The sequence below is a fragment of the Triticum aestivum genome, chromosome 1D (genome assembly GCF_018294505.1).
Source record: "Triticum aestivum cultivar Chinese Spring chromosome 1D, IWGSC CS RefSeq v2.1, whole genome shotgun sequence".
Classification (NCBI taxonomy): Eukaryota; Viridiplantae; Streptophyta; class Magnoliopsida; order Poales; family Poaceae; genus Triticum; species Triticum aestivum.
Genome location: NC_057796.1, coordinates 478,450,057 through 478,465,502, shown reverse-complemented (window position 1 = coordinate 478,465,502; position 15,446 = coordinate 478,450,057). Strand labels below are relative to the sequence as shown.

Below are 15,446 nucleotides of genomic sequence, written 5' to 3'. Positions count from 1 at the left end.
AGCCTCTAGTTGACTAGCTCGTTGATCAACAGATAGTCATGGTTTCCTGACTATGGACATTGGATGTCATTGATAACGGGATCACATCATTAGGAGAATGATGTGATGGACAAGACCCAATCCTAAGCATAGCATAAAAGAGCGTGTAGTTTCGTTTGCTAGAGATTTTCCAATGTCAGGTATCTATTCCTTAGACCATGAGATCGTGCAACTCCCGGATACCGTAGGAGTGCTTTCGGTGTGCCAAACGTCACAACGTAACTGGGTGACTATAAAGGTGCACTACGGGTATCTCCGAAAGTGTCTGTTGGGTTGGCACGGATCGAGACTGGGATTTGTCACTCCGTGTGACGGAGAGGTATCTCTGGGCCCACTCGGTAATGCATCATCATAATGAGCTCAATGTGACTAAGGCATTAGTCACGGGATCATGCATTGCGGTACGAGTAAAGAGACTTGCCGGTAACGAGATTGAACAAGGTATTGGGATACCGACGATCGAATCTCGGGCAAGTAACATACCGATTGGCAAAGGGAATTGTATACGGGATTGATTGAATCCTCGACATCGTGGTTCATCCGATGAGATCATCGTGGAACATGTGGGAGCCAACATGGGTATCCAGATCCCGCTGTTGGTTATTGACCGGAGAGGCGTCTCGGTCATGTCTGCATGTCTCCCGAACCCGTAGGGTCTACACACTTAAGGTTCGGTGACGCTAGGGTTGTAGAGATATGTGTATGCGGAAACCCGAAAGTTGCTCGGAGTCCCGGATGAGATCCCGGACGTCACGAGGAGTTCCGGAATGGTCCGGAGGTAAAGAATTATATATAGGAAGTCAAGTTTCGGCCACCGGGAAAGTTTCGGGGGTTACCGGTATTGTACCGGGACCACCGGAAGGGTCCCGGGGGTCCACCGGGTGGGGCCACCTATCCCGGAGGGCCCCGTAGGCTGAAGTGGGAAGGTAACCAGCCCCTAGTGGGCTGGGCGCCCGCCATGGGCCTCCCCCCTGCGCCTAGGGTTGGAAACCCTAGGGTGGGGGGCGCCCCACTTGCCTTGGGGGGCAAGGCACCCCCTTGGCCGCCCCCCCCCCCCATCTAGATGGGGTTTGGCCGGCGCCCCCCCTCCCAGGGGGCCTATATAAAGGGGGGGAGGGAGGGCAGCAACATCACAACCTTGGGCGCCTCCCTCCTCCCCTGCTACACCTCTCTCTCTCGTAGAAGCTCGGCGAAGCCCTGCCGGCATCCCGCTACATCCACCACCACGCCGTCGTGCTGCTGGATCTCCATCAACCTCTCCTTCCCCCTTGCTGGATCAAGAAGGAGGAGACGTTGCTGCACCGTACGTGTGTTGAACGCGGAGGTGCCTTCCGTTCGGCACTCGGTCATCGGTGATTTGAATCACGGCGAGTACGACTCCGTCATCCACGTTCATTGGAACGCTTCCACTCGCGATCTACAAGGGTATGTAGATGCACTCCTTTCCCCTCGTTGCTAGTATACTCCATAGATGGATCTTGGTGAGCGTAGGAAAATTTTAAAATTATGCTACGATTCCCAACAGCGAGGACATACTCATCGCGCGAGTACCGGAGGCTCGGAAGATGAACATCGGTGCGGGCCCGTGTAACAGGGCCAGTCGGCGCCATCGGAGCCACCGGCGAGGCAGCTGGCGACACGGGCGGCGAAGCCACTGGCGAGGCGGCCGGCGTCGGGGCCGGCGAGGCGGCCGTCGGGGCCGGCGAGGAGGCCAGCGTCGAGGCAGCCGAAGTGGCGGCCGAGCCAGCAGCGCCCGATCCCGCGGAGCCCGAGTCGGGGGCGGCGGGTGAAGGAGGGGCGCCAGCCGCGCCGTCGGGGTCGGCCGAGGAGGCCGAGGATGCAGGTGCCGGCGTGGGAGCGCGAGGACCGCCAAAGCCCGGAGGCGGTCCACGGGTCGAACGGGGCCGTCCACCTGACGAAGTCGCCAGAGGGCCGCCGGTGGCCGGCGGTGACGAGGCGACAAGAGGTACCTGCTGCTGAAACGGAAACACCATCTCATCAAAGTAAACATGTCGGGAGGTGAAAACACGATGAGAGACGGGATCATAGCAGCGGTAGCCCTTAGTGTTAGGCGGGTAGCCGAGAAAGATGCAGGCGACCGAGCGGGGTGCAAGCTTATGAGGCGCAGTAGCGGCGATGCTAGGGTAGCAAAGGCAGCCGAAGATGCGAAGCTCATCATAAGAGGGTGGTGCATCGAAGAGAAGGTGATGGGGTGCAAAGTTCCCGCGAGTGCGACATGGGCGGATGTTAATGAGGAGTGAAGCGGTGGCGAGAGCGTCAGGCCAAAAACGCGGAGGCACATTGGCATGAAAAAAAGGTTCCGAACGCAGTCATTAAGAGTGCGAAGGATACGCTCAGCGCGACCGTTCTGCTGCGAGGTGTACGGGCAAGTGAGACGAAAAGTCGTGCCATGTGTGGTGAGGAGAGTACGAACAGCGAGGTTGTCAAACTCCTTCCCGTTATCTGTCTGCAACGCGAGAATGGGACGACCAAACTGCGTGAGAACATAGGAGTAGAAGGCGGCGAGAGTGGATATAGCATCCGACTTGCGGCGCAACGGAAAGGTCCACACATAGTGCGAGAAATCATCAAGTATGACAAGATAATAAAGAAAGCCCGTATTACTGGCAACAGGAGAGGTCCAAACATCGCTATGAATTAACTCAAACGGGTATGATGCAACATGAGAAGAGGCCCTAAACGGTAGACGAGCATGTTTGCCGAGGCTACATGCATGACACGAGTGATCCTCGTTCTTATTACACGTGAAAGAGAAACTCCGAAGTATGTGGCGAAGTGTGGCAGGATTAGGATGACCCAAGCGAGCGTGCCAAAGATCCACTCCGGTGGCGAGAGCGACAGGGGCGGCGGAGGTGGTGGAGGTGGCGGAGTGAACCGGGTAGAGCTCGTCGGGGCTGTCACATCGGTGGAGCACCATCCGCGTGCGAGCGTCCTTAACAGAAAAACCACATTCGTCAAATTCAACGGTAACAGGATTTTCACGTGTAAGAGAACGAACAGAAACAAGATTTTTAATAAGCTCAGGAGAAACTAAGACATTAGGCATGGATATTGGGGTGGAGTTAGACGGAAAATATGCATGACCTATATGGGTGATAGGAAGAGAGGAGCCGTCACCGACGGTGATACGGTTGGAAGTATGGACAGGATATGAGGTGTGAAGGTTACCGGGATAGGCCGCCATGTGAGCGGTGGCCCCGGTGTCCATGTACCAGTCGCCGCCGCCGGTGTAGCTGGACGGGGAAGGAGCGGTGTGAAGAGCCGCCAGAAGGGCCGGGTCCCACGGCGCCGGTGGGAGAGGCTGCGGCGGGGCCGTCAGGGGCAGCAGCGGCAGCCCTCCTGGCTGCGGCTGCTGGCCGTAGGGCGCCGCGTAGGGCGCCGCATAGGGTTGCGGCGCGGCGTAGAACGCCTGGTGCGACGGTGGCCGGGCGCCGAGAATACCCGGGGCAGGAGCACGGGGAACCGGCATGGAGTAAGCGTGCACAACGCCGGTCCATGGGTTTTGACCGGCGTACCACGGGGCCGGCTGGTAGGCCGGCTGCGGCGGGCGGGGTGCTCCTCCCTAAGCGCCTGCGCCCCCCTGCTTGCGACCGCCGCGACGGCCACCGCGACGACCCCCTCCATTAGCCGCCGGCTGGGGGGGCGGGAAGGGAGCGGGCGGGAAGGCGGGCGCCGCCGGCTGGGGCGGCGTCGGGCGCGGTGGTGGCGGAGCTTGACCCCCGCGGGTGCCGGCGACAAGGGCGGTGTGGGTCGCGCGAGTCCGCACCATCCGCATCCGGCGCTCCTCCAACTTGAGGTACGCGACCACCTTAGCGAAGGTAGGCTCCGGGATGAGGGTGAGGTTGGAGGCGGCATTCCCAAAATCCTCGTTGAGGCCGGCGGTGAGGGTGCTGATGAGGAGCGCATTGCCGATCGTCTCGCCGAGATCACGGAGCTCATCGGCAAGCTTTTTGAGGCGCATGCAAAAATCATCGATGGACGAGTCAAGTTGCTGGCACCCATAAAACTCACCATGGAGAAGGACCTTGCGCTGCAGCCGGTTGTCGGTGAAGAGGCCGTTGAGCTTGGTCCAGACCGCGTAGGCGTCGTCGTCGTCATTCACCACGGTGTGGAAGAGGTCGCTGGAGATGGTGAGGTAGAACCAGCGGATGATGGTGGCGTCGAGGATCATCCACTCCTCGTCATTGATCATGAGCGCCGAGTCCACAGTGCCGTCCACGTGGCCGTGCAGGAGGTACTCACGGAACACGAGCGAAAAATACCGCTTCCAAGCGGAGTAGGACGCGGTGTTTTGATCAAGCTTCACCGGGACACGCTCATGGATGTTGAGGTCGCGGACGAGGGTGACATCGGGGCCGGCGAACGGGTTCGAGACGGTGGAGGAGGAGGAGCTCATGGCTAGGGTTTTGGGTTCGGGCGCGGGGTGGAGGGTTGGAGGGTGGCGGCGGGTAGGGTTCGCGGCGGGTGAGAGGTGGCGCGGGAGAGGAGGCAGTGGCGGAAGCGGGGGCGATCGGCGGCAGCGGCCTCGGGAGAGGCGGCGGCGGCGGAAGGCGGGGTGGTGGGGAAGGGGCGGCGGCAACCAGCGGCGACCGAGAAGACGGTGGCGGCGGCGGCGGCTGATGGCAGCGGTGGGGAGGAGCGGCGGCGGCGCGTAGAGGCGCGGCGGCGGCGGCGGCTTAGGGTTTTAGGATCGTGCTGCGATAGATACCATGTAGAAGGACAAGATGTGGGCTGTGCAATCGCGGTGTATTGATCGGTGCACCAGGCACGTATATATAAGTACAGAGGTGAGCCACAACCTCAACTATACAAAGAAAACAGGAGATGGGCCCTACACACAAATATACACGTACACAATATATACTCAACACTTTGGCGAGCCATTGTGCGCTCACAAACTGCGGCGATTGCAATAAGGGCGGCAAGAGCTTAGATGATTTTTATTTTACAACAAGGGACCTGTTGCAATTGCACAAAGGCTCTTGTCGCAGGATGTTTCTACAACAAGATTCATGTTCAATTAGTGCGTTTGCAGCTCGAGCGGCTCGCGACCCGGCCGATCTTTGATCAGCCGGCCGACGAGGACCACAAAGGTTCAAGATGATTTGTTCAAAAAAAAAAGGTTCAAGACGTACTACTAAAATATGAACTTTTAATTTGAGGTCAACAGACTCCGAGTACAATATCGTTGACTGTCCAGCCTAGCCCAACCAATCAAGCAACGAATAGGGAACTGTGCTCGGCCCACTAGCTCAACGCGTCCACGCAATGGTTTGCTCCGAAAAATAATCAGGGAACTTTTTTTTGAGTATCAGATCGCACGGAACTTGGACGCCAAGTTCCCGATCACGACACGAACCGGCGCGCACGAACCCGTGGCCGCCACGAAGCCGGGCGCGTCGTGTGTATAAATAGGCCACCGGCGCCTGCGGTCTCGACGCACAGACAGAACCCACGAAGCAAACGAGCGAAGATGCGGCGCGAGGGACGGCAGCGAGGGTGGGTGCGCGTGTACGACCGCTCCCTGGTCGACCCGGAGGGCAGGCGCCGCGCCGTGCACGTCGTGGACGGCCCGGTGGTGGCCAACGGCGGCTTCATCAGGGCGCCCCGGAAGCCGACGAACCAGTCCAAGTCCGGCGGCCTCCGCGCGCTCGGCAGGGACGCCCTCGCGCAGGAGGAGGAGCAGCCGCAGCTCCATCCGCCGCTGGGCGCCGGGCACTCCGGGTACTACTGCACGACGACGTGCCAGTCGCCGTTCAAGTTCGAGGCCGTGCCGTATCAATGGGAGTACGACGCCTTCGTGCCCGAGGAGGTGCAGGCTCCTCGTCCGCCGCCGGCAACGCGTCTCGGGGGAAGGGCGGCGTGCAAGGGGAGCCGCAAGTTCAAGCACAACGAGATCAAGATGTACTACCTCGACGCGGCCGAGGATGTCGATGGGCGCCTCGATTATCTCTATGACTTCGATTCATGAAGCGCACGGATTGACTTTAAAAAAAAAAATCTTCCCCTTTGTTTTGCCAAGTTCAGCAGGAGGAGGTGTATCTTTGTCATGACTGTATCCAATGCAGGTGCTTGCTCCAATGAAGATCATGTTGTTATTGTACTCCCGAGTCCATGAATCTTTAAACGTGTTGATCTCTAATTAAAAGTTCAATTTTTTATAGTGACAGCCTGAAGCATTATTTTAATTTCGTTCCTGTCTAAAGCCATTTTCTTTTTTTTGCATTCTTTTTGTGTGGAAAATGTTAGCTTCTTGATAAAATGTGTAAAGAAACATTCATAAAATATTCTAAAAATTCAAAAACCTGTTCATGACTTACAAAATAGTTTATACATTCATAAAATATTTGCTGATTCAAAAAATGATCATGCATTTTGAAATGTCCGTGAAATCAATAAAATGTTCGTGAGTTTCAAAAATTGTTCTACCAATTTCCAAAAAAATATTTGTCAACTCTAGAAATGTTGGCAGATTCGAGGAAATTGTTAAAAAATATTCAAAAAATATATAAAATGTTTGCAAATAGTATGAAATATTCATGAATTCAAAAAATGTTCTTGATTTTAGAAAATGTTCGAAAATTTGTAAAAGTCTTCACAAATTTGAGAAATGTTCGTGATTTCAAATATTGTTCATGATTTCACGAAATTGAGAATGATAGTGTATCTCGACGATGCAGTAAAATATGGGCATGGCCATTGAAGATTATGATTTTTTTTCTCCCGTTGCAACACACGGGCCCTTTTGCTAGTATTACTAAACTCTACCAAGTTTTATGATGACACAACATTAACTTGTTATAGGATATGTACCGAGTAATGAGTATGTACAAAAGTGTTGGTTCTTGGTTCTTACATGGAGGTGAGCAACCATGGGCTGCAAATGCTGCCGCTGCCCATCACCTGGTCCAATTCAGAACAACCAGTAGGTTGCCTTGAATGCCAGGAGTTCCCAGAGGTGATGTATTTTAGCTCGACCATTTTTATCGATTTAGTTTCTACTTCGTCCGTTTCAAAATATAAGACTTTTTAGATATTTCAATATGGACTACATACGGATGTATATAGACATATTTTAGAGTGTAGATTCACTCATTTTGCTCCGTAGGTAGTCCATGTTGGAATATCTAAAAGGGCTTATATTTAGGAGCGGGGGGAGTATACAATTTTGGGGCAACCAAACTTGGAAAGTTCCATCCTTCAAGTTAAATTGGGACAATCCATTCATTAATTGCAACAAAAAAGGTTGGTACTATTCTTCCAATTTTTATTCACGTTCCTAGAAATATAGGTTTAATGATGGATCTGCAATTTTCCTATTCGTATGCATGATTTTTCTTTGTGGTTGCTCACGCTGGTGCTTTTTGCAGTAAGATCATAATTGACAATTACGATGGTGGTGATTTTTACCATCAATTCCTTTTTTTTTCACTTCCCTCACACCCATGCTAGGTTGATATACATTTTCAGCAGTAATGTTGATGTAGCTCCAATCTCATGATACAATCATTGCATTTTCTGCAGCCTATCTCTTGCCGGTAGATGGGGGCGATGCATTCATGAGATCGCTACTATGCTTAACTAGCTTGTTCAACTTCTCCTGTGAGATCAAATTACTTTGATGTAATTCTCACAGCACTTTGTGCTCTTTCCTTCTTGCCGAACCAATGTTTCCTCATGAGGAAGATGCTAATGATGAGCAACATTGCTTGGGACACGCTGAAAATTCTAGAGGACACGGGTGGTGTCCCTTCAAATGCTTGTAGCTTCTAATATGTATTATTTAACCTTAGTGATGGTATTTATAATACAACTAAAAATTCAAAAACTCTGCTGTAAGTGCATAGGCGGGTCTGTTTATGGATGTGATCATTTAGCAACGGAAATGCTGCTGCTAAGAGGTCATTAAGAGTTGTTAATGCATTTAACTTTTTCTGTTGTTGTGCATTTAATTTTGGTGGTAAAGATTTTGTGATCCAGCTCCATGACGCCTTGAGAAGGCTGAGATCTGCCATCGTGCTCTTCTCCGTTGCCGACAAGACCTTCCGATGCATCCGGTCACCTTTGTTCCTGGCATTATATTCAAGAAGAAGCTTTCCTTCACATTTTAGTTTGCCTGACCAGCCATAGAAGCATCCAATCTCGCCTCCAACGACTTTGCCGGAGCACCTTCCGCTGTCTGCATATGCTCCACACTTCGCCGGAACTGCGTCTACAAGTTTTCCATTTGAGGGATGTTCTATAAAGCTAACCTTGCAAGAGGCATGCAAGAAAAGCATGATTTTCTAGAGATTACCTGCATCTATAGTCATCCGCATTTATATCGTTTTTGTTTTTGTATAGTGGGTGAATCCATACAAGGATATAACTAATTTCCGGAACTGCGTCTACCAAATTTTATAGTGACAGAACGTTAACTTGTTATAGGATATGTACCGAGTAATGAGTATGTACAGAAGTGTTGGTTCTTGGTTCTTGCATGGAGGTGTAGGCTGCCTTGAATGTCAAGAGTTCTCAAAGGTGATGTATTTTAGCTCGACCATTTTTATTGATTTAGTTTCTACTCCCTCTGTTTCTAAATATAAGACTTTTTAGAGATTCCAATATGGACTACATATGGATATATATAGACATATTTTATAGTATAGATTCACTCATTTTGCTCCGTAGGTAGTCCATGTTGGAATATCTAAAGGGCTTATATTTTGGAGCGGGGGAAGCATACAATTTTGGGGCATCCAAACTTGGAAAGTTCCATCCTTCAAGTTAAATTGGGACAATCCATTCATTAATTGCAACAAAAAAGACTGGTACTGTTCTTCCAATTTTTATTCACGTTCCTAGAAATATAGGTTTAATGATGGATCTGCAATTTTCCTATTTGTATGCATGATTTTTCTTTGTGATTATTCACGCTGGTGCCTTTTGCAGTAAGATCATAAATGACAATTACGATGGTGGTGATTTTTACCATCAATTCCTTTTTTTCACTTCCCTCGCACCCATGCTAGGTTGATATACATTTTCAGCAGTAATGTTGATGTAGCTCCAATCTCATGATACAATCATTGCATTTTCTGCAGCCTATCTCTTGCCGGTAGATGGGGTGATGCATTCATGAGATCGCCACTATGCTTAACTAGCTTGTTCAACTTCTCCTGTGAGATCAAATTACTTTGATGTATTTCTCACAGCACTTTGTGCTCTTTCCTTCTTGCCGAACCAATGTTTCCTCATGAGAAAGATGCTAATGATGAGCAACATTGCTTGGGACATGCTAAAAATTCTAGAGGACACGAGTGGTGTCCCTTCAAATGCTTGTAGCTTCTAATATGTATTATTTAACCTTAGTGATGGTATTTATAGCAGAGCTAAATTTTCAACAACTCTGCTGTAAGTGCATAGGCGGGTCTGTTTGTGGATGAGATCATTTAGCAACGGAAATGCTGCTGCTAAGAGGTCATTAAGAGTTGTGAATGCATTTTAACTTTTTCTGTTGATGTGCATTTAATTTTGCTGGTAAAGATTTTGTGATCCAGCTCCATGACGCCTTGAGAAGGTTGAGATCTGCCATCGTGCTCTTCTCTGTTGCCGACGAGACCTTCCGATGCATTCGGTCACCTTTGTTCCCGGCATTATATTCAGGAAGAAGCTTCCTTCACATTTTAGTTTGCCTGACCAGCCCTAGAAGCATCCAATCTCGCCTCCAACGACTTTGCCGGAACATCTTCCGTTGTCTGCATATGCTCAACTGCGTCCACAGGTTTTTCATTTGAGGTATGTTCTATAAAGCTAACCTACTTGTTAAAAAAAATAAAGCTAACCTTGCAAGAGGCATGCAAGAAAAGCATGATTTCCTACAGATTACCAGCATCTATAGTCAACCGCATTTATATTATTTTCGTTTTTTCTATCGCGGGTGAATGCATACAAGGATATAACTAATTTGAGGAAGCACCGATGCTCATTACAGATTTTTGCCTTGCGACACATTATCATGGTGATCAATTCCTTTCGTGGATCAATTGAAATAACCGATTTTGGTGTATTAATTCAAGATAGGTAATTTTTCTCAAGTTCGTAAAGATCGAGCCTAATATTCTTGCAGAATATGTAGCTTTCCAATTAACAGAGTTTTAGCCCCTTGCCCCCCCTCCCTCCGACATCGCACTCAAGCTCCGCCACTGGTCATGCCCCTAGACATTTTGGAATTTCTGCTATCGACCCTACTAACATTGCGGATTGGATTGAGCATAGATTTGTTGTCTTGGATACAGTTAAGCAACATCTAGTACCTGCTCAACAATGCATGAAGTCTCAAGCAGATAAAAAGAGAAATGAGCGCAACTTTGTTGTTGGAGATCAAGTTTTTGTGAAACTTCAGTCGTACGTGCAGTCGTCAGTTATCAAGAGAGCCAATCATAAATTATCCTTCAAGTACTATGGACCCTATCTGATAACAGAAAAGATTGGCAACCTGGCTTACCGGTTGGATCTTCCAGCAAGCAGTCGCATACATCCAGTACTCCATGTTTCTCAGCTCAAACAATGTGTTTTTTCCTCCAGACCAGGTTCAAAAAAGTCTTCCTGCTTCTGATGCTCTTCTGCAGGTACCTGTCCGAGTTTTGCAACGGCGGGTGCGGCACCGTGGCCATCGTACCATTTCACAGGTACTCGTCCACTGGAGCGGCATGGATGTCTCAGCTGCTACCTGGGAGGACTTGGATTCTTTGCGCCAGCAGTTTTCTCGATCAGCGGCTTGGAGACAAGCCGGCTCTCAAGAGGGGGAGATTTTCAGCGGCGCATCACAAGGTATGATCCATCATGCACCCAACATTTTCAAATCCAATTAATTCAAATAGGAACAATTGTGTCCGGCCATGGCTATCTTTCATTCATGTGAAATGTACTTCCTCCGTTCCTAAATATTTGTTTTTTAGAGATTTCAAATAGACTACCACATACGGATGTATATAGACATATTTTAGTGTGTAGATTCACTCATTTTGCTCCATATGTAGTCACTTGTTGAAACCTGTAGAAAGACAAATATTTAGGAACGGAGGGAGTAGCAAATATGTCCATGGTGAACACTCATTGGAGGACTGTGCTGAAGACAAATTTAGTGTGATCATGCAGGTTGTTCAAAATATGATGCTATATGCTACTCATGCACTAGGTCGTACATAAAAAAACAGAGGGTTTTGCAGTCAGATAAGGTGAAAAAACTAACAGTCCAGATTAGAAATTCCAATTAGACACTTGTAACCGTATAATAAACAACAGGGTCGTTTTTCCAACAGAAGACCAGCATGGCTAACACATCGTGTCTTGACAGTTGATACTAGCATACAGATCAACATAAGGTATGATTGATCACACAGCAAAAAATTCAAATCAAGCAGTACATTTGCAGCCATGACTATCTTCCATTCATGTCAGATACAGTTCTACATATATGTCTATTCTGAATATTCGTCACATGACTATACTAATTTTAGTGTCATCATGCATGTTGTTCAAAATATGATACTGTATGCTGCTGATGCACTCGGTGATAGGTAACACTGGCCAGCAGGGCACATCAAAAGACAAGAGGTGTATGCTCCAGTTCCATGCCAGAGATGAGATGGAAACTACTCCAGGATTCGATTTCATTGCCGTACTATGATAAAATTAAAACTTTAGGCTGCAAGAGATCAATATATGCACAAGTTCCTGACCTGGCGACTTCTTACGGAACAAACTTCCATCTTATTTTGCATTTCAGTGTAGACATTCCACTCCTGCAGACACCTGAATTTCTGCTCTACATCTCTGTTATTTTTGACATCAACTTCAATTGATGCCCAGTGGCACTTGCCCAGATTTCTAGCAGGTTAAATATTACTCCCTCCGTCCCGAAATAAGTGAATCAACTTTGTACTAACTTTGTACTAAAGTTAGTACAAAGTTGAGTCACTTATTTGGGGACAGAGGGAGTATCTTATAAACCACAAGCATGTAGGAGGAAACTTCCATCTGAATTTCTGCACAAGGCACGACAAAACTGCAGGAAAGCACATGAATGATTCTGCACAAGTTCAGAGGTTACAAGGTGCATTCTGCCGGCCTTCCAGGCAGATCATTCAGGATACTCTGTTAACTGTACAAGCGAACACAACTCTTTCTCAAACAGTACACCTAAATGGCAGACAAAGAGCTTATATTAACACACTGTGTCTTAGGAGTGCTGTGCTGAAGAAAATTTTAGTGTGATCATGCTGATTGTTCAAAATATGACTCTATTTGCTACTCATGCGCTCGGCGACACATCAAAAGACAGAGGGCTTTGCAAGCAGATAAGATGAAAAAAAATGAACAACAGAGCCATTTTTCAAAATAGGAGCCCAGCATGACTAACAAGATGTTATACAACATCCTATCTTGACAATTGATATTTAGTCCTTGCATACATATCAAAATGTCACAAGGTATGATCGATCATGCATCCAAAATTTTCAATTCAAGTGGTACATTTGCAGCCATGACTATCTTTCATTAATGCAAAATATAGTTATACACAATGTCTGTTTGTGAAAATTCGTTGGAGGATTGTACTGAAGACAGTGTTAGTGTTATCATGCAGGTCGTTCAAAATGTGATACCGTTATTCTAATGATGTGCTCGGTGATACATAAGGCTAGCCAGATGTGCACATAAAAAGACAGAGCCTTGCAATCAGATAAGATGGAAAACTAACAATACAGATTAAAGATTCTAAGTAGACACTTTTAACAGTATGAACAACAAAGTCACTTTTCAAAAGAGGAGACCAGCAAGGCTAACAAGATGAGTTATAACACACTGTATCTTGACAGCTCATACTTAGGGCCAGTTCTTTTGCTAGCTTTTTTGGGCTTTCAGAATAAGCTGTCCCCTACCCAGCTTATTCTAGAAGCCCAACCAAAATTTTCCTTTTAGAAGCCTACTAGTCAAGTCTTAACTACTAGGCTTCTAAAAAAAATTTGGTTGGGCTTCTAGAATACGCTAGGTAGGGGGCAGCTTATTCTAGAAGCCACCAAAAGAACTGGCCCCTAGTTTTTGCAAACAGATCAACACATCACAAGGTATGATCGATAACGCACCCAAAAATTTCAAATCAAGTGGTACATTTGCAGCCATGACTATCTTTCATTCATGTCATATATAGTTTTACATATATGTCTATTGTGAATGTTCGGCGCAGAACTGTACTGAAGACAGTTTTAGCGTTATCATGCAGGTTTTTCACAATATGATACTGTAAGCTACTCACATGCTCGGTGATACATAACACTAGCCAGCAACTCAGCAGGGCGATTCAAAAGACAGAGAGGGCTTTGCAATCAGACAAGATGATAAAACTAACAATACAGATTAAGATTTCTATCAGCTAAATCTCAAAATAGCTCAGTTTACCACCGTTCCCGTTGTCTGCCGTCAGGAAATACAGGAACAGACGAGTCGTCGTTGGCATCGTTGGTTGTATTACTCTTTGACTTTGGTACCTCGACTTCTTGTGGACTTGAGTCATCACCATCTCCAAAGTCCGGTGGCGAGCCATCACTCTCGCCAACCCAGCCATCACCCCAGCGGTAGCCACTGTTGTCAGATTTGCCACCAAGTTCCCCAATCAAATCTTCCATGTCCGAAAAATCATCGTCTTCGTCATCTTCCATGTCACTTCCTTCATTATACCCTTGCGCAGCGCCATTGGGTCCCTCTGTCTCCTCACCAGTCCTAGGCCCACCACGCCGAGGGAAGCGTGGAACCGCAACAAGAGCCCTCATCTTCTCCTTAAGCAACACCAGATGGCTCTTCTCGATCAGCTGCGAGTTCTTGTACGCCTCACGGAGGAACACCGAGTCCCTATCTCCCTTGAGTGACACATAGAACATGTCAGGGTGGCGAATGAGCATTCCCCGCAGAGACTGCGAGAACCGGAACTCCTCCCGGAAATGAGTCAGGTGGTCAACCAGCGTGCGCTTCTCAAGTGTCAGGCTTAGAATCTCATGAACCACCCCACAGGCATGCTTCTCCTTCTCAGGGGAGCCCGACGTCAGGTGCGAGAAGTCGGCGTACGGCGAAATGTACGGCATTTCTCTGAATTTCTCGATCCTCCGCGCCTCTCCCCGCGACACCTTCAGCCCCTTGGGCAGCTTCACCCGGTTGAACCTGAGAGGCCGGTCGATGATAAGATTCCTCTCCTCGGCCTCCCTGGCCCGATTCTCCTCCTCTGCCATCTCGGCGGCGGACACGGCCAGCTCGGGGTCCCATTCCGTGAGCTCCAGCGCGGGCCCTCTGTCCATCCTGACGACGCGGAAGTATTGAGGGTACCTGAGGCAGATGGTGTCGTGGAAGTTGGAGGGCAGGCCGAGGTCGTTCTTGAGGTGCGCGATCCGCTCGATGAGGATGCGGCGGTCGAGCGACATCATGAGCAGCTTGCGGAGCTTGGCGACGGCGAGGCCCTCGGACTCGTTGCGGAGGTAGAGCTCGTCGAGGTAGAGGCGCTCGGCGGCGGGGGTGAGGCGGAACCGGAGCGAGTAGACGCCCTCCTCCACGATCTCGAAGACGCCGGGGAAGCGCTTGAGGAGCGCGATGAGGCGGCGCTTGCGGGTGAGCCCCAGGTCGCGGCGGAAGCGGCCGAGGTCCCGCAGGCTCATGACCCGGTCCGGGTGGGACACGAGGATGTTGCGCAGCTTGAGGACCAGCTTCAGCTTCTTGTCCCGCTGGATCACGTTGTCGAAAGGCACCTCCTTTCGGCGCTTCACGGCGGCCGCCTGCGCCACGACGGCCAGCCGGGGGCGGATGCGCGGCGGCGGGGCGGCGGCCAGCGGGTGGAGCGGGAGGGAGGCGCCGAGGAATAGGGATTTGGGGGGCGGCGGGTGGTGGGGGGCGGCCGGCGGGGAGGGGAAGGAGAGGAGCAGCAGCTTGGCCTCCATTTTTGCGGCTCGGGTGAGCTCGCCGCGGCGGTGGGGAGAAGAGGGTGGGGATAAACCTCCCGTTCTGAGTGGATATTTTTTGGGGGTTATGGGTGATATTTTGCCGGCGGCGTGAGGAGCTGGGCTATGGGCTAGGCTTTGTTGGGCCCGAATTTGGCTAATGCTGATGGGCTGTTCACTATCCACTTCTTTCTTCTAGTCAGGCCAGCTCAAGTAAAAAAAGAGAGTCCCCTAAAAAAAGTAAAAAAAAGAGAGTAGAAAATACAGGAGGCAGCCAGCCCAGTTATTTTTGAATGAAAATGCTGCTACTCCTTCCCATTCGTACCATGAGCATTTCTTCATTTCCCTAAAACAATAGCATTTCAATTTTCTTAAAAAATAAAAAGAAGACAATTTCTTCAGAATACAATTTAGGAAGCGTGC

At 49.3% G+C, this 15,446-nt stretch overlaps 2 protein-coding genes across 2 annotated transcripts; one reads left to right on the top strand and one right to left on the bottom strand.

Annotated features, from left to right (window-relative positions):
• Positions 1-5,511: 5,511 nt before the first annotated feature.
• On the top strand, positions 5,512-6,221 carry LOC123177096 (uncharacterized). The gene has a single exon (XM_044591038.1). It carries the CDS (start codon positions 5,534-5,536, stop codon positions 6,029-6,031), a length of 498 nt encoding a protein of 165 aa, XP_044446973.1. The 5' UTR covers positions 5,512-5,533; the 3' UTR covers positions 6,032-6,221.
• Positions 6,222-13,213: 6,992 nt separating this feature from the next.
• LOC101290653 (protein WHAT'S THIS FACTOR 1 homolog, chloroplastic) lies at positions 13,214-15,055 on the bottom strand. Its single transcript, XM_044595962.1, has one exon. It carries the CDS (start codon positions 15,021-15,023, stop codon positions 13,497-13,499), a length of 1,527 nt encoding a protein of 508 aa, XP_044451897.1. The 5' UTR covers positions 15,024-15,055; the 3' UTR covers positions 13,214-13,496.
• Between the last annotated feature and the right edge of the window lie 391 nt (positions 15,056-15,446).